Source organism: Ceratotherium simum, chromosome 12, assembly GCF_057802395.1.
Source record: "Ceratotherium simum simum isolate JZ-2026a chromosome 12, ASM5780239v1, whole genome shotgun sequence".
In the NCBI taxonomy this organism is placed as follows: domain Eukaryota; kingdom Metazoa; phylum Chordata; class Mammalia; order Perissodactyla; family Rhinocerotidae; genus Ceratotherium; species Ceratotherium simum.
The window spans coordinates 10,218,234-10,244,228 of NC_141911.1; the positions used below are offsets into that span (position 1 = coordinate 10,218,234).

The following is a 25,995-nucleotide window of genomic DNA, read 5'->3' on the forward strand; positions in this document are numbered from 1 at the left end:
TCTTAATAGAGAAAATTAAAGGAAAAAAGATTATCCTCCAAGGCCTGTGTCCAGGTTCTCCCCAGTGGCACTCCCAGTCCCATCCACTGCTGTGCAACTTGTGACATTTGGTACATGTGCGGACTGAGCGCTTGGCCAAGGGCCACCAGCACTGTGGGAAGTCTGGTCCACAGGCTGTGTCTTCAAAGTACCAAAAATCTGCCTGACGTGAAAAATTAAGTCACTCATTTGGTTGTGCCGGGGAAAAACAGGAAAGGGTGAAATGAAGCTTCAGTTAACCAGGTGCTGACTTTCTCACCTTCTCTGGGCATAATCCCTGCAACCTCGAGTTCTTGCAGTGTGACGTTTCCAAGGGCCCAAAAAGATCATAACATCTTCAAAAATAACTAACATAGTAGCAAGTGCTACTGAAATGGGATATATTATTTCAAATATATAATCTCATCTATTCCTCAAAACAGTGCTGAGAGGTAGGTGTCTTATCCCCATTTTGCTGAAGAGAAGGCCAAGCCTCAAGGTCATATGGTTTGGTAGAGCCAGGAGTAGAACTTAGACCCCTCTTGTCACTAACGTCTATACAAACATGGTCTACTTGAGAACCCTTGGAGATATGATAAGGAATTTTTGATACTTGGAGATACAAAGTGCTACTTTAAATATATAGCACCATTGTCTTAACTCCAGTTAACATGGGTTTATGTTGCCTTAACCGGAAAGCATGCCAATTATATTGTATTACCAAATTTAAGTTGTATAATTAGCTTATGTTCCTGCCATGTTCTCTTGAGGGAGTTCCAGTTCTTCCACTGGTTCTGAGCCTTGAAGAAAATTAAAATTATGCTTTGGCAGAGAACACCCATAGCCTATCTTGGATTCTTTCTTTTTTATTTTCCCATTTCTTTCCTCCCTCCCTCCCTCCCACCCTTCCTTTCTTCTCTCGAACAAATTCTGACTGTACTTCATTGCTAAGAAGCTTAAACGGCCTGAATAGAGAGTCTTCATTAATCCAGACCCCTCCGTCTTATCTCCACTTGGGTTTTATTTTTCCCTTTGTTATTGTATTAGCAATTAGAAGAACTGAAGAAGCAAGAGTCCTCCAGTGATGCCTGCTTGGAAGTTGAGATGATGTTGCCTGCAGCTAGCAAGCAGTGCCTGCTCATCACCTGCAGCTTCTAGACCACACACTGACAGTATCGCAGGGAAACAGGCTTTTGCAGCCCGTCCTCCATTGACTCACACTGTGTCATTTTTAAGCTTTAGAGGAAACTAACAAAAGCTTCTTTTCTTTCTTTATTTAACATCATCATATATTCTCGACCATGTGAGGCTGGAAGCTAAAGCATTAAAGCAAAATGTGTCCTAAATGCATTTTCTCTTATAGCTTATATTTTATTTTACAGTCCTATTTTCAGTTTCCTTTGATAATAAAAAAAAAAAAATTCCAATCATTTAATTCTTAGCCATAGACAATCCAGTATGGGGTGATACATATTGCAGCCCCAGGGAGAATTTCTGCTTGCAAGCTGGCCGGCCTGTTTGCAGTTGACAGATGTAACCTACTCCAGGGCAGAGAAAGTCTCAAGGGAGGTTTTAATTTCTTAATATTGAAATGAACACAACTTTTATTGTCTTAATCAGTGAATAAAAAAACAATAAAGTTGCTAAGTCCCATTTTTGAAACTCCGTGTAAGAAGATTTTAAGAAATTGCAAATGCTTTTTAAGTTACTACTGAAAGTTAATTTTCTCTGTGTTTGGGAAGATTCTTGCAGCAGTTCTGCAGATACATAGTCATACTGCAGTTAAGCAAAACATTTTTCTGTGCTGTTCTATAGACACCACCCCTTGGCAGGGAAGGGTGCGTGCTGAGATGTGCAGAGTGGTCGTACTTTGTCTTTGAAGAGAACATGACTTGGCTGTCATCACATTTGATGGATACAGGAATATCCATTTCAAATTGCAGCACATTCCTTTTAATACAAACTGTCTTCCTTCAGAATATATGCTACTTTAGGCAAGGGGCTGTATTGAGGCATATTTCTGAAAGGATTAGTAAATCTGAAAGGATTTACTAATGATAATTAACAGCCTTTATAAAGTCATAATGAACATGTTTCAACTGTTTGTCTGAAAAAATAATTAATTTTACACACAAGAACCTGATGTATTACATGCAGTCATTCTTATATATTTCTTAATTTAATCCAGCTTAAAACTACATTTCTTAAAACTGAAAGTTCTTCAATTGTAGGGGCCAAATGCTCTTCAATTCTGGCTCCCTGGTACCTTGTACAAGGCCTTAATAGGGACATAATAAATGTTTCCTGAACTAAATTGAAAAAGAAAACTGCTTATGGAGCTGTATATGTGTGTGTATGTATATGTGGATGTGTATAGATATTATATAAAATATAAAACATTATGTAGAGCCAAGATGCTCACTGGGAGCGTACCCGAGTCTCAGGGCAGGGCTTATGCATTTGAGATCAAAACATAACTTCGGAATATATAAAGAATTCTCAAAACTCAATAATAACAACAAATAAATCAATTAAAAATGAGTAAAAGATTTGAACTGATGCTTCAGCAAAGATGATATACGGAAGGCGAATAGGAACATTAAAAGATGCTTAACATTATTAGTCATTAGGGAAATGCAAATTACAACCACATTGAAAGGCTACTCCATACTAGCTAGAATGGCTAAGTTAAAAGATATTGGCAATGCCAAGTGGTGGCAAGGATGCAGAGCAGTAGGAACTCTCAGACGTTGCTGGTGGGAATGCAAAATGGCACAACCAGTTTGGAAAACCATTTAGAAATTTCTTATCAAGTTTAATATACATTTGCCGCATGACCCAGCAATCCCACTCCTAGGTTTTTGCCTAAGAGAATGAAGACTTATGTTCACACAAGAACCTATACCTGAATGCTTATAGCAGCTTTTATTCGTAATAGCCCAAACCTGGAAACAACCCAAATGTCCTTCAGTTGGTGAATAGATAACCAAACTGAGGTATATATATATATACTCAAGAAGGCCCTAATCTCTCACCTCTGGCTGACCTTGACGCCCTGTGCAAGTAGAGAGAAAAAGATAAGGCAGAGTTGAAAACTGCTGTAATAATAGAGCTGTGTTTGCTCCAACACTCACACAAGGCCAAAGGGCAGAAAACTTACTGCTTCACAGCATTTAAGGACTCTGTGCCCAATCATTAGTTGATTATTTGCTAGCCAAGCAGAGACCTCAGTGGCCCTAGATGAAAGGGAATACAAACTTTACAGAATTAGTCCAAGAAAGTCATTAAACAAATGAACAGCAGCAGCAACAACAAACTGAGGGGGAAGGTGGTCTGATTTTTAGAGTTATCACATTATATTATTTAAAACGCCCAGTTTTCAAGAAAAAATTATGAGACAAACAAATATGAAAGTAAGATTTACTAGACAAAGACTTTAAATCTATTTAAAGCTATTATGAATATGCTCAAAGAACTGGAGGAAACCATGTCTAAAGGTAAAGGAAAATATGAGAATGATGTCTCACCAAATAAAGAATGTCGATAAGGAGACAGAAACTATATAAAAAAAGAACTAAATAGAAATTCCAGAACTAAATAGAATTAAATATAAATTCAAAGGTACAATAACTTGAAAAAAAAAAAATCACTCAAGAGGCCAAGCTGGCAGAAGAAAGAATGAGCAAAGATAAGTGAATTGGGATAATCCAGTCTGAGGAACAGAAATGAAAAAAAGTGGTGCCGAGATTATGCTAAAAACCATTGAAGTGTAAACTGTAAAAAGGAAAATTTTATGGTATGTGAACTATATCTCAAGAAAAGTTATCTGAAAAAAGAAGCACAGTTCAGAAAGGCTCTGGAGCACACGGCTCAGAGAGAGAACATGTTTAACAGGAGGGTGACCTCCTGGTTCTACCTTCTCACTCTACAACTGAGGATCCTGAGGCCCAGGTGGGTGAAGCAGACTGCCCAGTGCTTGTCATGTAAGAGACATGAACTTCCTTACCTATTCTGCAGTTACGGTGACCTGCCATCCCAGGTGACCTGAGGCTTTCCTAGTTTTAGCCCTGACGGTCCTGCATCCTGAGAAACCCTCTAGTCCTGGGCAAATCAGGACGGTTGGCCACTCTGCCTGAAGTTCAAATTGGGATGAATCTTCTCTCCTGTGGTTTTGAATCTCTGAAATTTACACATAAATGAGAAATGGTGGTATTCAGAAAAGTTCCTTTACCTTGCTGAATTTAATGTTCTAAACTTAAGCAGCTGGCATTTTGCTTTAAGTTCTTGTCTACTCGATCTTTTGGAATGAAAGATCTTTCCTTTTAATGAAATCTGTATTTCATCCCCAAGGTGAAAGCCAGTGTCCTTGACTTCCTCTGAAAAGTGACAAGTGGATTCTTTTGTATACTAAATGCTACGAATATAACAAAAACAGAGGTTGTAGTTAGTTGACTTCAGATATGAAAAAGCAGATTATAACCGCTTAGAGATATATACAGAGGAGAGAGAGAGAGAGAGATCCGTTTCCTGTAAAACTGAAAGCCATGAAAGGAAAACTCATAGGAAAAGTCATTTGAATTCCTTTTCAAAACCAGCAGACCTAGGGGCCGGCCCCGTGGCGCAAGCGGTTAAGTGCACACGCTCCGCTGCGGCGGCCCAGGGTTCCCTGGTTCGGATCCCGGGCACGCACTGAAGCACTGCGTGTCAGGCCATGCTGTGGCAGGCGTCCCATATAAAGTGGAGGAAGATGGGCACAAATGTTAGCCCAGGACCAGTCTTCCTCAGTCTTCCTCAGCAAAAAGAGGAGGATTGGGAGGTGTTAGCTCAGGGCTGATCTTCCTCACCAAAAAAAAAAAAACCCCAGCAGACCTCAAAGGCAAGATCAAATCCAGAGAAACCAGCAGTCTTTGAATGTGTGATGGATGTAAGTCACCTCGTAGGTGAAGGAAGCACTGTGTAGCCAAAGCCAATGGACAGTGGCACATTGCAGCCATACAACCCTGAGCTTCTCCCCCTGGTCTGAAGCAGGAGTCCTCAGCTCAGCCTATCTCCTCTCCAGGCCAGGGCTGCAGCCCAGCCCAGCCCAGTGTAGTGGGGTTTCACCTTTCAAGGCATGCAGAGGAGAAGAAGGAAGGACCCAGTTCCTCTCGAACCCGGGAAATGGTGCTTGGCATGTGTAAGGTGTGGGGAGGTGAAGGATAACAGCTAAGTAATGGAAAAATAAACAGTAGCCACCTCCTTCCCCCATGTCCCCACCTTGGCTCAGATGGGCTTAAAGACATTGCTGCAGACGAGCAGGTGAACCTCAGAGGCCTCTGCCAGCTTTGCCTGGGTTCAAGTGGTTCCTTTAATCTTGTAAAGTGCTTCTGCCTGTCACTGTGGTTACAGGGCGGTGGATGAACAGAAAGTGTGTAGCTGGGTCACCTTAAATGCGAGCAAACAGAAAAAAAGACCATACACTTGATGCCTCCAAAGGCCTCTCTTCCTAATTCCTCTCATCTCTTCCTGCTGTTCAGCCCAGTCCCTTTCAGTTTCGCCACCCTCCTCTCCAGGCCCTTCTGCACTCCTCAAACAGGCCTCATTACCTCCCTCCCTCCATGCGCTGGATTACAGAGCTTCCCCTGCTTAGAACAGGCCCTTCACTGCCCTCACAGCACCCATTGTAAAATTCCCAGTTCAACATCCCCCTCCTCAGGATCCACCTTCCCAGCTGCAGTAACCTTTCCTTCCTCTGTGGCCTCAGAGGACTCTATTTGCACCTCCAGTATTCCTCCAGTATTCCAGCACAGTCCCTCTGCCTTGCATGTGCGTATATGTCCTGTCTCTTCTAGCAGAATTCTGACCACCTGATGGATGGACAGTGGTCCTCTTCACTCCTCAGCGTGTGGGCGGGGCTTCTGTTTTGTCACATCTTAGCCGTCACTCCGCACTCTCAGGCCATCACATCCTCATCCTATGACCTGACTCCCCTCTACACCGTAAACTCCTTGAACACAGGGAGCTTTTCCTTCTTCAGTCCTCCATCGCCAGCACCCAGCGTGGTGCCTGCTACCTAGTAGGCACATATGTTGTAAACGCTCATGTGCCGGTCATAACAACCACCTCCCCACCCCCGCACCGCTCTAGTGAGAGCTCCTTCAGGTCAGTGGTTGTCTGGTTCGCCTCTGTGTTCCTAAAGCCTAGCACAGTCCATGGCGTATAGCAAATGCCTCACAATGATTGCTGAAATTAGTTCATTCAGTGAAGTTGGAGAGTTAAAAAATTTATTTGCAGAGAAGTCTTGTGACTGGCTTACACTGAGCTGTCTTCCATGATCTTTCAGCATCACACCCCAAACTGGGAAAACCAGGGAACTGTAATTGAGGAAACAAAGCATTCTGTGTGGAGGCTCTGCTCCTGGTTGTCGTTGTCCTCACACTAGGACACAGAGTGATGGGGCCACCACTAGCTGGAACAGTGCTGGCCACGGTGGCAGAGGGGAGAAGTATGAAGGTCATGCTGACACTGGACAGCTTCTGCCCAGAAACGACATGGATCCCTTCCACTTGCAGCCTATAGACCAGAGCAAGTCACACGGGCAACCTGACTTCACAAGGGGAGGCAAGGGATGTTGGTGACCGCTAAGACAGTCTGCCACACTTGTGTGCTAGAGCAGAGCTGCTCAGATTCTAACATGCACGTGGATCGCCTGGAGATGATTTTATAACGCAGATTCTGATTCAGCAGGTCTGGGGAGGGGGCCAGATCCTGCACTTCTAACAAGCTGCTGGCCTGTTGTCCACGCTCTGAGGAGCAAGGGTAAAGCTTTGAATCCTTACTGGCCAAACCGAACTCTTCTCCTCTCCCCCTCCGCTGCAGACAACACTCAGCTGGTAGCTCCATCATTTTGCAAACCAAAAATACCCTTGCTGGTCAGAAGACACTTGTGATTTACCTCGAGGGTGAGGGGGACACAGAGGAATAGATGGTGAAAGCCATTAACTGCTTGACACAACTGCAGAGTCTGGGGAAGGACAGAGCACAAGAATGCTGTAGCTGTTCTAAGAAGCCAAATCATTCCATCTAGAGGCCACCATTTGCATAAGCAGTTTTTGTAAATGGACCAAACTAGACCTATTTGTGTCACCTCTTTTTCTACTTTGCTTCCCTTAGTTTCACAAAGGTGGGACGGGTTAGTGCAGCTCTGACTTGGCCTCAGGAAGGCTTCAGCCCCTTTGAGCACTCTCCTTGTCAATGTCACATCGCTGTTCCAGGGATCTTACGGTCGCCCTGAATTGTCCCCCTGCACGTGCTAACAGTCACTGATTGATTCATGGTGATTCCATGGTTCCAGAGCCTGGAGCTCCTGTTGGTCTGGGGTCCTCTCTCGTGTTGAAGATGAGCAGCCTGTCCCTCTCCCCGTCGTGGCTGAACCACCATGGGCAGGGGCAAACCTGGTCCCTGCACACCTGCAGTTTTGTGGGTGCTCTGGGCCATCCTGAACCGGAAATGCATGAGGCTCTGCTCAGCTCAGAATAGATGGTGTTTTTCTTTCTAGTGGTTTTATTTAAAAGCCATGCCAGTCATTTTATATCCTTTCCCAGAAGTTTTGATTGATGGCAATCTGGTCAGCCAGAAGCTGCCAATGGAATAAACTACTGACTTGGGCATTGGCATTGGCTGAGCTTATGAAGCCTGTACGGGTGTGTGTGTGTGTGCGCGCGCGTATGCGTCTGTGTGTGTGCACACACAGGATGGAAATATAGCACGAGACTCAAGACTCAATGGAATTAGATCTGGAAGGAACTGAAGAGGTCTCTCAGTGCAGAAGGGGAAAGTAGGAACCAAGGAGGGGGGCTATGCCTGGTACACCCTCCCTGCTGCCACTAGAGGGTGGTGCGAAGAACAGAATCCAGTCTCCAGCGTCCTGCCCCAGAGCCTTTTCCTCTACTGCAGACCTGGATGTCCCCTGGGCAACAGTTTCAGGCTGAGCTCTTAAAAGTCAAACCTTGATTTCCTATGAGCTCAGTATCATAAACTGGATTTCAGTTCTAAGAAACTAATTTCTTACTGTTAAAATATTTTTAAAAAGTGATTATAAAATAAAATGAAACACATTTACGTCTTACAAATAGTTACATTAAGACCCAACACTTAAGGTAAGGCTGAAATCTTTCAGTGGGTGGAGGAGGTGGGTTTGCTTGAATCAGACTTACCGAGGCTTTAAAAAATATGAATCTGATGAGGTTTGAACTGCAGGTACCTTCTTCCCTTCCTGGTGACTGTCTCGTTGGCAACACAGCCATTTCTCATTGGGCCTTTCAACTGTGATTGAAATTAAGGTCATCTGTCTTGACAATGTTCATGGCCGATTGGATATGCCTGCATGTTTCCAGAGCCCTATGAATGGGGACTGGGCAGTTGCCATGGTGACTTTGGACTTGGTGGCCCTGTCTAAAGCTTCTGAATGTGGAGCCCATGGGTGGACTCCAGAGGATCGTAGAATCCTTTGAAATCATAAGCAAACATGTCATTGTGAGTTTATGTGGGAAGAGTGTCCATAGTGTTTATTGGATTCTCAAGAAAATTCGTCACCCCTCAGGATGTTAAGAACCACTATGGTAAATACAAGTTTTTTTTTATAATGGTACATTTTCTAAAAGATAAAGGGTGTCTATAGGTCACTGCATCTAACCTGGGGGTTGAATGCGTATCACATGGCATCCTTACATGCATTTGTATACACATACAGATGAGTGCACACTCACATGCAATTGTGCACATATACGCCTCTCCCACACATGTGCGCATGCACACACGTGTCAGTGTCTCTAGAGCCAACCCCCTTTCCTCCCTCCCTGCCCTGCTCTGTAGAATTCCAATACAAAGTTCTTGAGGGGTTCATGTCGACCTTTTGTAGCTCAGACACACTGCAGGACAGTACAGACCCAGCTCCTGGGGATCTTACTTGTCCTACATCCCCAAATTCCGGGGACAGCATGTATGTGAGAAGGAGCATGGAGTCCAGAGCCAGACGGGCCTGGATTCTTGTCCCAGACACACCACTAACTCTCCAGGCACGTGAATTTGAGCATGAGTCTAAACCTCTTTGAATTTCCTTGTGTAAAGTCAGAATAATGGTCCCCCCACTCCTGCAGGATTGCTGGCATGATAAAACGAGAGAATGAAAGAAAAAGCACTCTACAACCTGCATCTGCCCCATTGGAGGGGCCCTGCAGACTCCTCTTCTGACGTCCATTGGAAAATCCATGTGGAGCCTGGCTCTTAAAACGCAAACTCTGCTTCCCTGACACTCTGAGTAGGTCTTCTGTCATCTCTTGGAATCAGATGATACTCGGGAAGTTTGTGGAATTTGGTATTTGGAGGGCATTTGTCCCTCTGAGTGGATGAGAGGCGGGTAATCCCGGCTCTCTTTCTGTTAGGTGGCCTTAGGTGAGCTCTCTGTGTTAGTTTTCTGTCTTTGTAATGCAGTCACTGACACTCATGATGAATTGAGGTGGGGCAAGAAAAGGAATAACTGAGCCACGTGTTTGGCTGAGTCTTTTCACTGTTGGACTCCTGTTGCACTTCTTTGGAGGAGTTTAACATCGTAACAGGAGGCTAGTGAAACAAACAAGCCAGGAAGCTCCTAAGTAACTGTTGTGGGTGTGCTTGTCATGCGGCAAGATGTGTTATTTGACAGCTAAAAAAAACCCAGTGAGATGCAACCCAAGTGTCCGTTGATGGATAAATGGCTACACAAAATGTGGCATGTAGGTACAATGGAATATTATTCAGCCTTACAAAGGAAGGAAATTCTGACACATGCTGCAACATGGATGAACCTTGAGGACCTTATGCTAAGTGAAATAAGGCAGACACAAAAAGACAAATAGTCGATGATTCCACTTGCGTGAGGAGTCTGTCAGATTCATAGACAGAAAGTAGAATGATGGTTGCCCAGGGCTGAGGGGAAGAGGGAATGGAGAGTTGTTACTTAGTGGGTACAGTTTTAGTTTTGCAAGATGAAAACTTCTGGACATTAGTTACACAACAATGTGATTGTACTTAACACTACTGAACTATACTCCTAAAAACGGTTAAGAAGGAAAATTTGAAGTTATGTGTGTTTTACCACGATTTAAAAAAAAATCAATGAGATGACCTGAGAAATATATGTTACACATTCTGAGTTCCAGGGATGTGAGCAGGGTGGGGAGAGAGTATGATCCAAATATGGGATGATCCATGTCTAGAACTCCTTTGGATAGTTTGAAATAAGCTGTCTCCCTCTCAGGGAAAGGCAATATCTTTATCTGGCCACCTGGGACAGCGGTAATGGAAACAGTTAGGAGACAGGAGTTCTGGTCCTAGCTCTGCAGCTTATGGGTGAGGGACTTGGGACAAGCCTCCTCTCTCCCTGGGTTCACTGTCCTCTGCTGAGAAATTAGAGTAGTAATTCCCCCTCCTAAGTCAATGAAAGCCTCACATGGACTAGGGTGTGTGAGGAAGGCCTTTGGAGACACTGCAGTTCAGGACAAACGCAAGGGCTTGGGATTGACACTGGCCTCTCTGCCTGGATACACTTCTAACCTTACCTGTCGAAGCTCCGCCATAGCCTCTGCTGCTGCGACCTCCAGGCTGCACTTTGTCAGGGCGGTGCAAGAACGTGTGCTTTCCATGCGATATGCTGAGTATACTGGGCACTTGGAGAATCTCAGCAATGCTAATAAGCTTGTTAGCCGGTTGCAGTAAGCAGAATGGTCACGTGTTTGTTAATTTTATTAAAAGAAAGGCTTCCTGCCTGCAGCCCTGGAAGGACAGGTTGGGCCCAGGGCGCTCCTGCTGGCGGAACATCTGTAAGGGAATGGCTCAGCCACTTCCTCAGGCATTTGTGATGTTTGGCAGGAGTGGCTGGGGCTGGAGATACCTGTTGGGGGACCAGGAGCTCTGCCACAGCTTAGTGACGCCCACCTCTTTTTCCCGCACCACAAAGATGGGCTGCGCAGCTGTAGAGGTGGGGAGTGCATGGGGGGGTGTAAACGGGGGCCTACTTAAGGAGGACAAGGTGAGTGGGCTCCCTCTCCCCCAGCATGGGTAGCGATGGGAAAGGGATCCAGTAGTATCTCGTAGTTAAAATATGCCAGAGTGCTACGCACTTTCTATGCCGTATCTGGGATTCTCATAATAGCACAATGAGCTAGGGTATTGTGCCCATTTTACCAATGGAGAAACTGCTTCCAGAAAGAAAACGATAGAGAATAAAGGCATAGGAGGCTTCTTGGGACCATCTAAGAAAAGGATGACGTAAGAATCTGTAAGAAAAGCATGACTGATCAATTCCATGAGGTGACCTTCCAGAGCACACTGATGTGCATTGTTGTAGTTAGACCCCGCTTATTTCCCTCTAAAAAATCAGCAAGGAAAGAAATGGCACAAATAAGCAGCTTTAGGTTGTTGTTTTGGAGTCAACAAGAGTGGGAGACAGAAAGCTGAGGGATGGGGGAGTCAGGCCCAGGGCCTTTCTTCCTCTGGAGCTGGTCTTGCTTGGGCAACCTTGTAGAGGAAGGGGATGTGCAGGGCTAGCTTTCCGTGCAGTGGTGGGTGCACCCAGCCCTGGAGCCCTGGAAGGACCAGTGGGTCCTGGGGTTTGACCAGCAAGAGAGCTTATTTCCTGGCAGCATCATAGTGGGGTTTTGAGCCAATCTGGCAGTCACTTTGACAAGGCAAGTCCTTCATCACCTGTACTCATTCCCTACACCACAAGGCGGCTCTGTAGAGCCTCAAGGAAGAGCACAAAGTCTCCTGGGGGTGGCATCAGCCCAGTGCTGGAGGCAGGCCCACTAGCCTGAGGTCCCTCAGGGATTCATCCTGCGAGGACACCTACACTTGAGGCCAGAGCGTTTGCTCCAGCTGCTTTCAACTCTTTATCCGCCATGATGTTCCTGTGGACAACCCACCCTCATGGGTTCAGTCTCCTTTTTGTAAGATACTTTTATAAGATATAAAACTTTGTAGGTGATGTGAGTCATCATTTCTAGAATCGGGCCTGGTCCATCATGGGCACGGGGGCCCCTCAGGGATGGTAGGAGAGACCACACAGGTTGTGGATTATGTGCTGCCCCCAGTTCTAGCCCTCCCCACACTCCCTTCCCTCTCACTCTAGTGGGCAAGTGGGCAGGAGTGACGCCAGGATCAGGATAGCCTTCTGTCTGCTCTAATTCATTGAGGAAAAGTAAGTTACTCACAAATTTTGATGTCAGTAACAAATTACTTATGACCCCTGATAACTGATTAGAGCACCTAGTGTTTGGTGATGTCACAGGAGAGGGGTCGGAAGACCAAGGTGCCCCCTGCTTGGGCTTGGGGCCAAACTGACCAGTGGACTTGCGGGCCCAGAAGAACGATCGGTAACCCAGTCTTCATCTCCCGCTTCCTCCCGCTTCTCCACCTTCCGCATCACCCCACTCACCCCCCAGAAGAGCGAATGGGCTTTCTCAGGAGCTGTGGGGGACACTAAGGCCATCCTTCTGTGGAAGACGATTGGTCCTCCCTGCTTGGACACAGCCACCGCTTGCCACGGTCTAAAGAGTAAACCCACTCATGGAATTGGCCAGGGTCCTGTGGCGAGGAAGGTGACAGCCTGAGCACCCTGGTCCCCCGGTCCTACCATCCCCAAGCCCTCTCTCTGCTCTTTCTCAGGTTCCCAAGGAGGCGCTTCAGCTTGAAGCAGCAGCAGGGACCCAGGTAGAAGCCCCAAAGGTCGAGAAAATCTTCAAGAGAACCCCAAGACTCAACTGTTCTTTTTTCAAATTAATTAATTAATTTCTTTCTTATATATTAAGCACTGAGATGAGGTAGAGAAACAAGACAGTCCACGCTCTCAAGGAGCACGCAGTCTAGTCTGTAGATTGCTGGAGGGGCGTGGAAGTGCGTAGAGAGACGAAGGATAACTATAATGCAATGTCACAAGCCCTCTAAGAGACCGTCCTGTTGTGGGAGCACAGAAGAGGGAGCAACTTCTGCCTTATAGAATCCTTTTGTAGAGGTGGGGACATTGGATCTGGGTCTTGAGAGATGGGTAGGAGTTCCTGTGATAGGGAAGAGAAGAAAGAACCTTCCAAGTAGGTCGTGTGCAAGGGAATGGAGTGTTCAGGAGTTATATAAAGTTCAACACGACCCAAGAAAACAGTGTCAGAGAGGAAGGGAAAGGAAAGAGTCAGAAAACGGCGAGGGGGCCGAGGCTGAGGAGGTGGCGTGGAGGCCAGCACGGGAGGGCTGGCGGGTTCTCCTGAGAGTTCCGGGGGAGGCTTCCGCTCTGTGGTTTAAGGAGGTGCTGTTATAGCACGTGCTCTCCCAGCTTCAGACCGAGTCCCTGGAGGGAGGCGTCATGTGCCGTTTAACCCTGTAGCTGGTGCCCAGCACGTAGAGGGGACACGTGCAGTGGAAGGGGTGGAATTAAAGAGCAAGAAGGAGGACAACTGTGACACTGACAGGACAGACAAGATCGAAAACAACAAACAAACAGCCACCACGGGAACCCCGTGAAGATCGAAAACAACAAACAAACAGCCACCACGGGAACCCCGTGCACCACATCTGGCTGTGTGTGTCTGGCAAGACCCCCCGAGGAAACAGGCCCTGGGAGGGGCTGAGGGCAGGGACTTGCAAGTGAGAAAGCCGAGGCCTGGGCTGTGGGGAAGGAGGGAAAATAGAGACTAGATGGGACTTTTCATTTTCCCACTTCTCTTCTTCCACATCTGGTTTCTTTTGCCCGTTGTTGACCCTTCTCCCCCAGTTTCAGAGAGAGGGTTGAGGACAGCCACAGCCCCGTGCTGAGGGGATGATGTTGACCTGGTGGCTCCAGCGTGTGTCTGCCACCCCAACAAGACCTGGGCGGAATGTCCCAGTTTACTGGGAGGTGGAGGAGGGCGGTTTGTAGCTCTGCTGTCTGTGGGTTTTCATCACTGTTTATTCTTGGTTGTTTTTCCTCTCAAATAAAAGTGAAGTGTCTGCCATCTTGTGGCAGAGGCCTGGTACTGCCTGGGCCCCCATTGTCACACCTCCCTTCCCACTGCTCCCCAAAAGGGATGCTGCCCCTCTGGAGTGGTCTGTGGATTGGTGAAAGCTGGTATGGAGAGGAGGAGGGGGGCCTGGGCAATAGCGCTCCTGGCACCAGCCTCCGTGCCTCGGGTAGAGAAGCTACTGGAGACAGCGGCTGTGACCACCGGGGCTTCGGGAAGGCCATCCTTGTTCATACAAGGAGGATGGCCATTTGTGAAGGAGAGAAGTCAGGGCGAGCAGTGTGTGAGGAGGTCGCCCTCAGAGAGGACAGAGCTGGATGAGGCCAGTGAGCAGAGACATGGGCAGACCTGGGAGCCGTGTCCTAGCCCTGAGGGTGAGGAAGACAGGGGAGGGGGCAGAGGATCTCGACAGTGGGCAGGCTCCCATTCAGTGTGGCCACAGCGGGGAAACTTTTGAGGTCAAAATATGAGGTCAACACAGAACACGGAAGTCTCGTGTCAGCATGCATAGGGGGTAAGCGTCTCTCAATGGGCGGTGTCCAAAACAGTGTGCGTGGACGAGCTCTCTGAGGGGGTCACTGGGCTTCAGACCGAGGGAGGATGTGGCCTCCACTTGTAATCTGGAACCCTCAGGATCCATCTGTTGATTTGGTATTTGGATACAGCTACAAGAAACAAGAGATGATTTCAAACAGTCCTAGAAGTTCTCTGGCTCTCTGAACTTGGGCCAGGAATGTCAAGTCCTCACCTGGCATCTTTTACCTCCTACAAGGTCTCGAGTGCTGCCTGAAGCAGCCAGCACACCCCAGACCTCATGCTTATCATCTTCACCAGAATATTCCACTGCCACAGCCACCTGGTGTCCCAAAGCCTTCCTTCAGTGGGCACTTCTTCACAGGCGAATACTAGGGATGCTTTAAGTAAACATGTTGCCGTTACACACTGTGGGCACTGATCTGTTTTCCACTCACACTGAGGTCATTCCCAACTCTAAATCTAACCAGGACAGGTAACCAGCCCCAGATTCTCATTCTCATTGAGGTTTGGTTCCTGAAAACCATTCTGGCACCAAATGCTGTGTTAGCCGGAGTTCCATCATGGAAACAGAGTGTTAGCGTTATTTCATGCAGGGTGGATTTTACAAAAGGAATTGGTGCTTCCAGAATCATTAGAAAGGCTGTTGGAGGGAGGGTCAGGGAAAAGCACCACTGGATTTCAGGATGCCAGGAAGTTATAGAAATTGCTAGAAATCATGCAATTTCTGCATGATTGTCTGCAGCAGACAGTGAATGATTCTCGGGAGTTGCTGCAGAGTCTCAGGGCTGCTCTCTCCGCATACCTGTGCCATCCTCACAGCTGCACCTTGCAAACAATGGCTTCTCCCTTGACTGAGCCTGCCCAGTTTCACGTGTGCTCCTCTCATTGGTGGAGTCGCGACTGGAGTGCTGCTGGCAGTACCGTTTGGGAGAGGTAGTTTCCAAGCGTTCAGCCTGTGCAGTTCCAGGGCGAGCTGAGAGTGTCGGGGATCAAGACACACTATCTGACACACGCTTTTAAATATGGATAATAATAATAGCACTTCCTTCAGATGGCTGTTGTGAGGCTAAAATTAACATTGTAAAGTCTTTGCGCAGAGTGTGGCATATGGTAAACCCTCAATAATTGCTCGTTTACAAAAAAATTGTCAAAACTGAAGTCAGAATGGCTCCTCAATCTCATTCCTAACCCCTGTAAGGAAACTGGCTGCTTCTGAGCTGTGGGGTCCAATCCACCCGTCTTGGCGAGGATCCTGTCCCTTACCATCCTGGGCCCGCTTGGTGTCAGATCCGCAATCTGCCTCATTCTGGCTCGGAGGGCTGGATAGAGATTCAGGAAAAAGGTGAAAGTTCTCAGGGAAAAACTGCCGCAGTGAATCATGCTGAATATTAATATTGGATTCCCCGTGCCCTGCCGATTTGAGGACTTCATCTCAAATGCACCAACGGACAGTTAGAGACTGGTCAGTTCCCTTATGGAAACACAACTCCGGAGTCCTCACCTTGCGCCTTGGTGCCAACTAGAATCGAGGAAACTTGGGTCGAGTCTCTGTAGCCTTGTGCTCAAATACTCCACACAGCCTGTAACAAGAAAGAATTAGGGCACAGCTGAAATCCAAAAGGGAAAGGAAACAGGCTAAAATCCATGGGGAACAATGTCTATTTCTTAATCTGTCTCCTGCCCCAAATAGCTCTGCTCTCCTCCCCCCATTTGTGTTTACGTGTCTGTTTCTTTCCCCGGCAGCAGATGTCACCAGGCCTTCAACTAGGTCACAGAGGGTGGTGATGAGCTAACACAGGCCCTCAGGCCACATTCTCCCCTGACCTCCCTCTCCAGGCTCCTGGGCCTAGAGTGGCAGAGCCCAGACCCCAAATGGTCCTCTGCCCTCCAGGGCATCCCGGCAGGATCCCTGCTCCCTAGAACCACAGGAGTAAGTGGGGGTCCTCTGTCCTCCCTGGGAGTGAACAGGGGCCCTGTTCCTGAGCTGGGGGCAGAGGGGACAGCGCTGCCCTTTCCCTCTCCTGTCCTGCCCTTTCGTCCCCTCCCACTGCAGCCCTGCCTGAGTGCTCTCAGGGACACCCATTCTTCCCAGCGCAGCTAGGGAGCCACACGTCCCTGTTGTTTCCCCTGGGAGAGCACTGGGGCCAGTTTCACACAGACCCACAGGGCCCAAACGAGGGCTCCACACACGCACCGGGGCAGAGATGGTGTAATGGGTAGAGCATAAATTACAGGGTTGGAAAACCTGATTTCAAACCCCAGTCATCTGAGGCACAGGGAAGTAAGACCTTGCCCAGAATAACCCAGCTGGGAAGTGGCAGGGCCCAGGCCCACAAGGACCCACTGCACATCCCCAGCCACTTGTGTCTGCCTCCCTCACATCCCAACCTCCCTGTCCCTCCTCCTTCAGATGACCTCTGCCCAGCATCGGGTCATGATGGTGCCTTTGTCTCCACAGGTTCTTTCAGAGCACGGCTACGGCCCGATCACCACCGACATCCTGGAGGGACAGACTTTCTACTACGCCGAGGATTACCACCAGCAGTACCTGAGCAAGAACCCCGATGGGTACTGCGGCCTTGGGGGCACCGGAGTGTCCTGCCCGCTGGGTATTAAAAAGTAATTCCCACGTGGTCTGCCCTTGGAGTCACAGCAAAAATGCTTTCAATAAATCGGGCAATTCTTTTGTGGTTCACATCAGGGGCTCTTTGAAGTGCACCAAGCACAAAGTCATTCATAAAAATCTTGTTTATTGAGGTATAATTTCCATGAAGTGCAGTGGCAAGTTGATAACATATAATTTATCTTCTGTTAAGTTGTGGTGGGAGTAGAACTGTGAAATTTTTTGGATTACTTGGGATCTGAATGAGAATAATATGCTGTGTTCATGCTTCTTGTGCCTGGGTGCCTGCCGTGGAAGCCAGGAGATTGTCAGACGAGGCAGGGCATGCTGGAAATCCTTTATCTGTGCCCTGTCCCATCTCACATGCCCTCCTGTCCTCCAGTTCCTTAGCATTTGCAAACATTTATAGCCTCAATGAATCCTTCACTGAAATGCTTTGCTCTACAATCCTATCCATGGGGAAGGGGTTTTCTCTCCCTTTTCAGCCCTGGGTGTAGCAGAGAAAAGATGTGTTAGTTTGATGAATTCTAACACTTTGCTTACAGATGTAAGAAATGCTTGTTCTAATGAAAGTCTGCAGTCTACTAATACAAACTGCCTGATGTCTCATCTGTCTTTTACTTGTTTAGGTAAGATACTTCTAAGTATCGTAAGATAAATCTTAGAGCTCTAAAAGAGCTTAGGAGAGACAAAGCCTCAGAGTCATTTTCCCCAAAATGGGAAATATGGTTGAAATTTTTGGAAAACGTGTTCACCTCTGGCTCCTTGCAACTTTCATAATAATAGCTGTTTTCCACGCGCCTGTTATAGCCATCACATCAAAGACTGTTCTAGTTAGAGGGAACAGACACACACAATCCCTGCCCTTAAGAGTCTTTATATTTGAGACAAGGGGTGGGGAGCGTAAGCAATAAACATGTAAGCATGTGAATTAGAAAGATAATTGCAGGTTCTGACAAATGATATGAAGATGATAAATAAGACAAGATAAGTTGTGTCTGGGGCCATGGAGTTTTGTTTAGGGCTGTTTTAGCCATGTTGGTCAGGGAGGCCTCCGTGAGGCCGTGAAATGTAAGCTGAGAACTGAATGGTCTGGATGACGCAAAGGAGACACGTAAACACAAGTTAGGGGAGGAGAGCAGAGCTGTTTGGGGCAGGAGACGGATTAAGAAATAGACATTGTTCCTCATGAATTTAGCCCATTTCTTTTCCCTCTTGGGTTTCCACTGTGCCCTAGGCATCTCAGGAATACATAAGTGGAGTAGGTATACCTAACATTGTCAGCAGCCCCACTTTGGTTGCTTGAAGGAAAAATTTTTCAAATAGAAGAACCAGGAAGTATAAATGGCCCAAGACAGGGAGGAATCTGTGGTATTTGGGAAACAGAAAGGCCAGTGGGGCTGGAATAGTGTGAATGAGAAAGTATTGGAGGGCGATATCTTGGAGAGGTAGGAAGAGCCAGATCACGTAGAATCATCTAGGACATGTTAATGGGATTTTTTTTTAAACTTAGTCTATTTAATTGGCAGCCACTTGAGAGTTTTAAACAATTTCTCCTTTCTTTTCTAGCCTGAGCAACTGGATGAATGGTTGTGGTATTTACTTGTGAGGGAGTAGATAAAGGGTGGAGATGAGTGAACGAATCATTCAGTTTTAGCCACACAAAATTTGAGATGCTTCTCGAGCATCTTCATGGAAATGTGAAGCAGGGCAATTTGCTGTTTGGGTCTGGAGCTTGCGAGGGAGCTGAGAAAGAGAAATTTAAGAAACACCAGCATATAGATGACATTTGAGGCCATGACACTAGTTGACATCATTTGGAGAAGGAATGGAGAGAGAGAGAAGGGGTCTGAGGATTGAATGCTGCGGTATTCTAACATACAGAGGTCCAGTAAAGGAGGCAGAGGAGCTCGAGAAGTGACACTTGAGGTAGGCACATAAAGGAAATGTGTTCTCCCAGTGAAAACCAGGCACAGATGTATACCCTAAGCTGCATCACAAGTCTGGGCAAAGTTTAGACCAACTTTCTTCTGTGTTCAGACCAGAACAATGCTTAGCAAGCATTCAAAAGAATGTACATTATTGGCAACAAGAATGCTAGAATATTTCACATTGCAACTCAAATGATGCTTTTATTAAAACTTGAGTGGCCAAGTTACCATGAGTAATACTCTGCCCCAGGTGTAGGATCAAGTCTATAGAGTAAAGATATAAGGGACTAGATTTTGACTTAAGAAACCCACAAGAACCATTCTTCTAATTAGACCTTCCATTTGCCCCCAACGTTGGTTGTTAATCCTCCAATTACTGTTCTTGATCAGTATTTATGAGGCCGTAAGAAAAAATGTAGTGAGAAATAGGTTAAACAATGAGTTTTCTGGAGAAAAAATTAAACAGATAAAAGCCAGAGAAGTTCCTGATACCCATTTAGGCACCTAGAAGAAATATCGGTCTAAACTCCCTGAATTGGTAAGAAGTCTCCATAGTCTGTGATCATGATTTACTGGACACACAGGAATAAAACCATTAGCCATCATTACTCCTGCTGCCTACTTCATGTGGAAAAAATGGCAAGGTTTTCTTTTTTTCTCATTTTCTTGTCTGTAATTATAGATGCATCTACCTGGAGAAAGTCCTCTAAGTTATTTAGTTCAACATTATTTAGCCATAATGATGTGAACTAGCGGTTATATAAAATGACCCTTAATTTCCTTACTACTTCTCAGACTGTATAACATAGTGATGGTGAGAGACTATGGATTGGGGTTAGAGCTGATATTTTCTCAACAAAGATTTATTGTGTACCTGCTATATACCAGGAGACTAAATGACAACATTTGTTTTTGATCTAAACTATAAACACTTTATGTTGTATCTTCTTTGCATGTTTTGTGGAACATCAGGTCCCTTACTGGGCAATAAATGCAATGTACAAAATCCTCTGAATGTAGATCTCATGTTTGTTTTATTTAGACATTCTCATTTCCTTAAGGAAAGCACCAGATCCTTGTGCCACAAGGATTATTTCACAAGTGTAGAACACATTTACCAATACAAATAGTTTATTACAAAATAGCAAGATTTCATAGGAAAGAAAAATGATTGTGCCAGAAACAAGGAACCTGGTTTCAGGAACATCATAGTTTTTGCCAAAGACACTTAGCTGAATGAAACACTAGTATATGATTTTTACACGTATTCACACAGAGGGTGTTGTGTGGTTTCAGGAATGCGCAGAGTTTAACATCCAAGCACTTGTGGTAGGAGAATGTTATTAAAGCTTTATTAGCCTCCAGGAAAGTGCCCTTCTTTCTGCCAAATCAGTTTGTAAAGTGGTCCTAAAAAATGCAAATGTTCTTTGTTATGACAGCAGAGCTGTGTGCTTCTGATGCAAGACTAAGACTACTTGAAAGTAGAGAGGTAAATTAGGAACCTAGGAAATCAGGGGTTGGGGAGTTGATAAAAGATAAGAGAAATGAACCAAAGGGATACTCAAAGAGCAGCAGAAGGAAAAAGTGTCCTTAGGTAGGAGAAAAAAGATCAATAGGATATGTGAGAGCTCAGGCAGGACTAAGAAAGAAAATCTGAGCCATTGTATGCACACTGTGTGTGAAAAAGGAACCTAGAAATGTAGACCTGGATAAAGAAATACTAGCAGAAAGTGAAAGGTGGCCCAGAACAATTGTGTTCCTGTGGAAAGAAAAACTGAGTATTTTAGGGTTGAGAAAACACTGGAAAGAAGTCACACAGGCGGAAAATGTCTAAGAAGCACTGCTTGTCCTGAAAGTTTCCAACACCCTTTGAGGGGTTTTTGTGGTGCTTCAGCCATGCATACAACTCTCTCTTTTTTTTTAAATAATTTCCTAATCTGCAAAATCGAGCTAGTAATCCTTGCCCTGCTTGCTCACGTTGTGGGTTTGAGGATGTAGGGAGATTAGAAGTGTGAAGAGTACTGTAATCTAGAAAATGCTCTACAAGTGTAAGGCAGTGGCTGAACTGGGGTTGCGGGAGCAAAAGATAGCCCAGTTCTCAGTCTTTGCCAAACTGCATTTTTTAACTGATGAAAGATCTGACGTTTTATTCTCTTCTGTTTTTTCATTGGCTGGGATTATTACCTTGTTCTTATGAAATGAGATGACTTGATTGCAGAGATAAAGTTGAGGGTGGCTTGTATAGGAAAATTTAGTTAATGTCCTCCATGCCACCAACTGTCAAGGTGGCCCCTTGGCTTTAGCTCAGAGTGTCATGGACACTCACTGAGGGGCTGCGTTTCAGTTGGAGTCTGTAAAATTCTTCCATTATCATCCCTTTCTCTGAGTTTGGAGACGGGCCCTTTTCTCTAAGTTTCCCAGCTGCATCACTTTTCTTGAGAAGGCAACTCACCCTTTAAATCTGAATTGAGTTTGTGTCATGAATTGCCGTAATTTATGATTCAGGTTCTATGTTGGCCACTTTTAAATTGGCTCAGTTTGAAAGTCCACATACAGAACACAAGCAAAAGAAATTCAGCACCTGCCCTGTTCCTGGCCGTCAGGGGTTTTTCCTCCTATAAAGCAATGGGGTTTTCTCTGCAGGTTGTCTGACAATTTAAGAGAGGAAACACAGGGACTCTTGTGGCCTGCCCTCTTGTGGTGTCCTCAGGCCCTGTCCCACCCAGGCCTCAGCTCTCCCTCCTTTCAACCTCAGATAGATCTCGAAGGCAGCAGCTCTGGCTGTTTCTTACCGTGGAAACCACAATAAGGACTCTTGTCCACAGTTCCTCCCTCTCCTTCTGCCTCCTGACTGACCCCGGTGCTTCCCTTGGTGGCCTCACCATGGCATGGCATGCCCCTTCCTCTTCCGATCTGTGAATAACAAACTATCTTTTTAATGGCAGTCGTCTCTTGGTCTGTTAGCCTTACCATATCTAAATAATAATAAAACCTATTAAAACATAGTGAGGATAGACTAACAAAATCCTCATTTTAGTTCCCTGATCCATGGAGTAAAGACCCCCAGCCTCCCCCTCCCAATATAGTAAATAAAAAATAATACCTTATCTCTGGGGGAATTGAAAATAATAGTGGCACCAATGGTAAACCTAAATGATTCAGAGGTGGGGATTGGTACATATCCCCATTTTGTTCCCTTGTTTGGCAGATGGTAAAGCTAGGTAGGTCTTGGGGAATGACAGTAGATTATTATGCACTTAATGAGGTGGATATGCTGATTACTTCATGGGTTCCATTTATAGTATATTTACTAGAGCAAGTTAATACAGCCACTGGCACCTAATATGTAGCTATTTGCCCAGCAAATATTTTCTTTTCTATTCCTACAAGTAAAGACAATCAGAGAACTCTGCCTTCACATAGTAGGGTCATCACTATATCTTTGCTGTCCTTTCTCAAGGCTATGCTAATTCTACTTGATGTCATATATAGTTCAAAGAAACCTTGATCATCTTGATATTTTACAGATCATCAGCTGGTCCATTGCATTGATGACACTAGAGAAATTGAACTTGGTGAGCAGAAAGGAACAAGCAGCCTAGACAGTGAGGGATTTACCCCCAAAAATTCAGGGACTGCCATATTGGTTAAGTTTCTAAGCATCTGGTGATCTGGAGCATGAAAGACAAGTTACTGAACTACCCATCGTGAAAAAAGAGAAACAATATTTAGTGGACCTCTTTGGGTTTGGGAAGCAACAGATAACCACATTTGGGTGGGCTGATTTGAACTATGTACTAGATGACCCACCAGTTTTGAGTTGGGCCCATAGCGAGAAAAGACTCTTCAGCAGATCCAAGCTGTGATGCAAGCCACCTTGCCACACAGAAGTCCCCAATGTATTGAACATATCTGACAAGTAGAGATGTTGGATAGAAATTCTGGCACACCATAATAGAAGAATCACAGTGCAGACCCTGGTGCTTGAGGAATAAAGCTATGTCCTCTTCTCTTCTACATTTGAAAAGTAACTCCTGGCTTGCTACCAGGCCCACGTAGAGAAGTAGGCAACTCAAATTATCCATCGTGACTTGGTTACTATCTGATCTTCTGAATCATAAAACTGATTGTGCACAGCAGCAGTTTATTGTGAAGTGGAATTGAGTATATGAGATTAGGCTCAAGCAGATTTAGAAGACATGAATAAACTGCAAGACAGGTGGCTCAGAGTTACAAGATACTTCAATTTTCACCACCTGTCCTTCAAGCCACACTTTTGACCTGATAGGGAGTTTCCTGTGACTAGGAAGGAGAAAATTGTGGGTCTGGTTTACAGATAGGCTGGCTGTAGCCAGAAGGAGACAGTTGCTACATTATAGCACCACTTGGTTTGCCTTGAATGACAGTGGAGAGAAAATTCTCCCATGAGAAGAAATTTGAGCAGTACATTTGGTTATCTAATTGATATGGAAGGAGGCATGGATCTATGCTGATTCGTGGGCTGACAGGGAATATGAAAGAAGAAAATTGGAAGATTGATGACAGTGAGGTCCAGGGGTAAACGATATGGATAAATATCTTGGATTGGGCACACATATGAAAGTCCTTGTGTTCCACATACGTATATACCAGAAGCCATCCATTTTGGAGTCAATAAGCAAGTGGTAAGATTCCTCATCCTGTGGATATCAGCTTCTTTCCCCAGGCAAGTGGGTGCTTGGTCAATGGACTCATGAACAAAGTGGCCACATGGTAAGAATGGAAGCTATGCATGAACTCAGAAAGATACACTCACCAAGTCTGATATGGCTATCCCCAGTGCTAAGTAGCCAAAGATGAATACCATAGATGGTCCTATTCACCCATGATAGGGTATGTGGGTGGAGTGGTGGAGGGAGCCAGCCAGTCACCTGGGGCATGTTAATGATATTGCACCTTTTCCATCAGGGAGGTGATTATGATTTGTGCTCACAGAGTGGGCACATATTCCAGATCTGTATTTGCATCACTATTCATAGAGCTCCGTTAACCACCCCATATGTGGAATTGCAGTATGCCTTATCCGTCATTATGGCATAATGCTCCACAACAGTACCTCTAATCAGAGGACATATTTTATAGTGAAGAAAGCGTGGAAATGGATTTCTGGTCATAGAATTCACTGATCTTACCACATTCCCCATCACTCAGAAGCAGTTGACAGAATTGTGGAATGGCCTACTGAAGGCTTGGTTACTACATCAGCTGGGTGGCAACCCCCTGTAAAATTGAGATGCTGTTATACAGGATGTGGTATTTGATTTAGATCTGCATCCAGTATTTGATGCTGTCTCCCCTTGAACCAGAATGTACAGGTCCAGGAACCAAGACATGGAAGTGGGAGTGATCTATCTCATCATAACACTAAACAATCCATTGGAGAAATTTTTGCTTCATATCCCCAAGACTTTGAACTCGATAAGCTGAAGATTCTAGTGTTCAAGGGATCCATGCTTCCGTTAGGAAGCACATTCATGATTCTCTTTAAATGTGAAGTAGAAACTCTCCCCTGGACATTTTTGGCTCCTTGTGTTGATGAACCAATAAGAGATAAGGGAGTTACTGTATTGATTGAGATGAATGATCTTAACTCCCAAGGGGAAACAATGGGAGCAAGGATTATATGTGGACCCCTGGACCCAACAGGAATGAAGGTTTGGATCATCCAGCAGGCAAAGAACACTGCCCATCTGAGTTGCTGGCAGAGAGAAAGGGGACCATGAAATGGATGGTAAAAGAAGTAAACTGTATCATCAACTTAGGTCTCATGCTATGTTTTAGGTACATTAATTGTCCTCTTTCCCCTGCATTTTACCCCACCACCTTATATAAAAATTGCTGGTGGTAGCTAACCTTTTGCTGAGAATATGACCGTATTGAAATATGATAAATTTGCTAATGGCACTTTGTGTGTGACCTGTGTTGGGGACATGACTTCTTTACCCAGACAAAAGAACAAGCTGGATGTGGATGTTGAAAGACAAAGAGATAGTGTTATGGACTGCATGTTTGTGTCCCCCTAAAATTTATAAACTGAACCTGTAACCCCCAATGTGATGGAATTAGGAGGTAGGGCCTCTGGGAGGCAGTCAGGTTTAGATGAAGTCATGAGGGTGGAGCCCCCTTGATGGGATTAGCGTTCTTATAAGAAGAGAAAGAGACAGGAGCTCTCTTCTTTGGCCATGTGAGGACACGGCAAAAAGGCAGCTGTCTAAAAGCCAGGAAGCAGGCTGTCACCAGACGTCAGATCTGTTGGTACCTTGATCTTGGACTTCTCAGCCTCCAGAACTGTGACAAATAAATGTTGGTTGTTTAAGCCACCCAGTCTATGGTACTTTTGTTATTGTTATAGCAGCTCAGACTAACTGAGACAAGTAGCCTGTGCTGATATCTTTTTGTTCCTCCAGATCCAGACTCAACCCTTCTCCATCTTGCTCTGTGTCCTGGGAGTCCTGAATGGACTGGAACAATGGGCTTCCTTGCTCTCTTGATTTAATTTGGGTCTGGCCAACAGGAGGCACTAGTAGGAGATTGAGGGTGGGAGATGAATAAGGTCAAGGTATTCGTTCTCCCTGCAGGTCCCCATGGGTTGGCTGTGTACAGGTGGTAACAGCTCCATGCTGGTGCTGATTACGGCCTACAACACTATCTTTTTGGGGTTTACCTAAACCCTGTTCACTTTGTAAATATTCCCTATATGAACCTCTCCTTAACTATCCAGTCTGAGTGGGCCATCTGTTTCCTGGCAAGACCTTCACAGACACGAATAGGGAAATAAACTTTCTTCCATAATTCATTCCAAAAATTATTATAGGAAGATGCACTTGTTCTCTGTTAATGTTAA

The 25,995-nt window shown here is 45.5% G+C and overlaps 1 protein-coding gene across 4 annotated transcripts in view; it reads left to right on the forward strand.

The window, feature by feature from the left end:
* The window catches only part of MSRA (methionine sulfoxide reductase A), a 392,963-nt gene extending 372,836 nt beyond the window's left edge, over positions 1-20,127 (forward strand). For 3 of the 4 annotated variants that reach the window (XM_087437388.1, XM_087437391.1, XM_004433523.3), the window contains one exon: positions 17,017-20,127. In XM_087437388.1, the coding sequence (XP_087293514.1) occupies positions 17,017-17,181 (165 nt within the window). In that variant the 3' untranslated portion in view covers positions 17,182-20,127. Of the gene's footprint in view, positions 1-1,065; positions 2,187-17,016 lie in introns of those variants that run through there. The other variant, XM_087437390.1, reaches the window with a different exon arrangement.
* Positions 20,128-25,995: the final 5,868 nt, after the last annotated feature.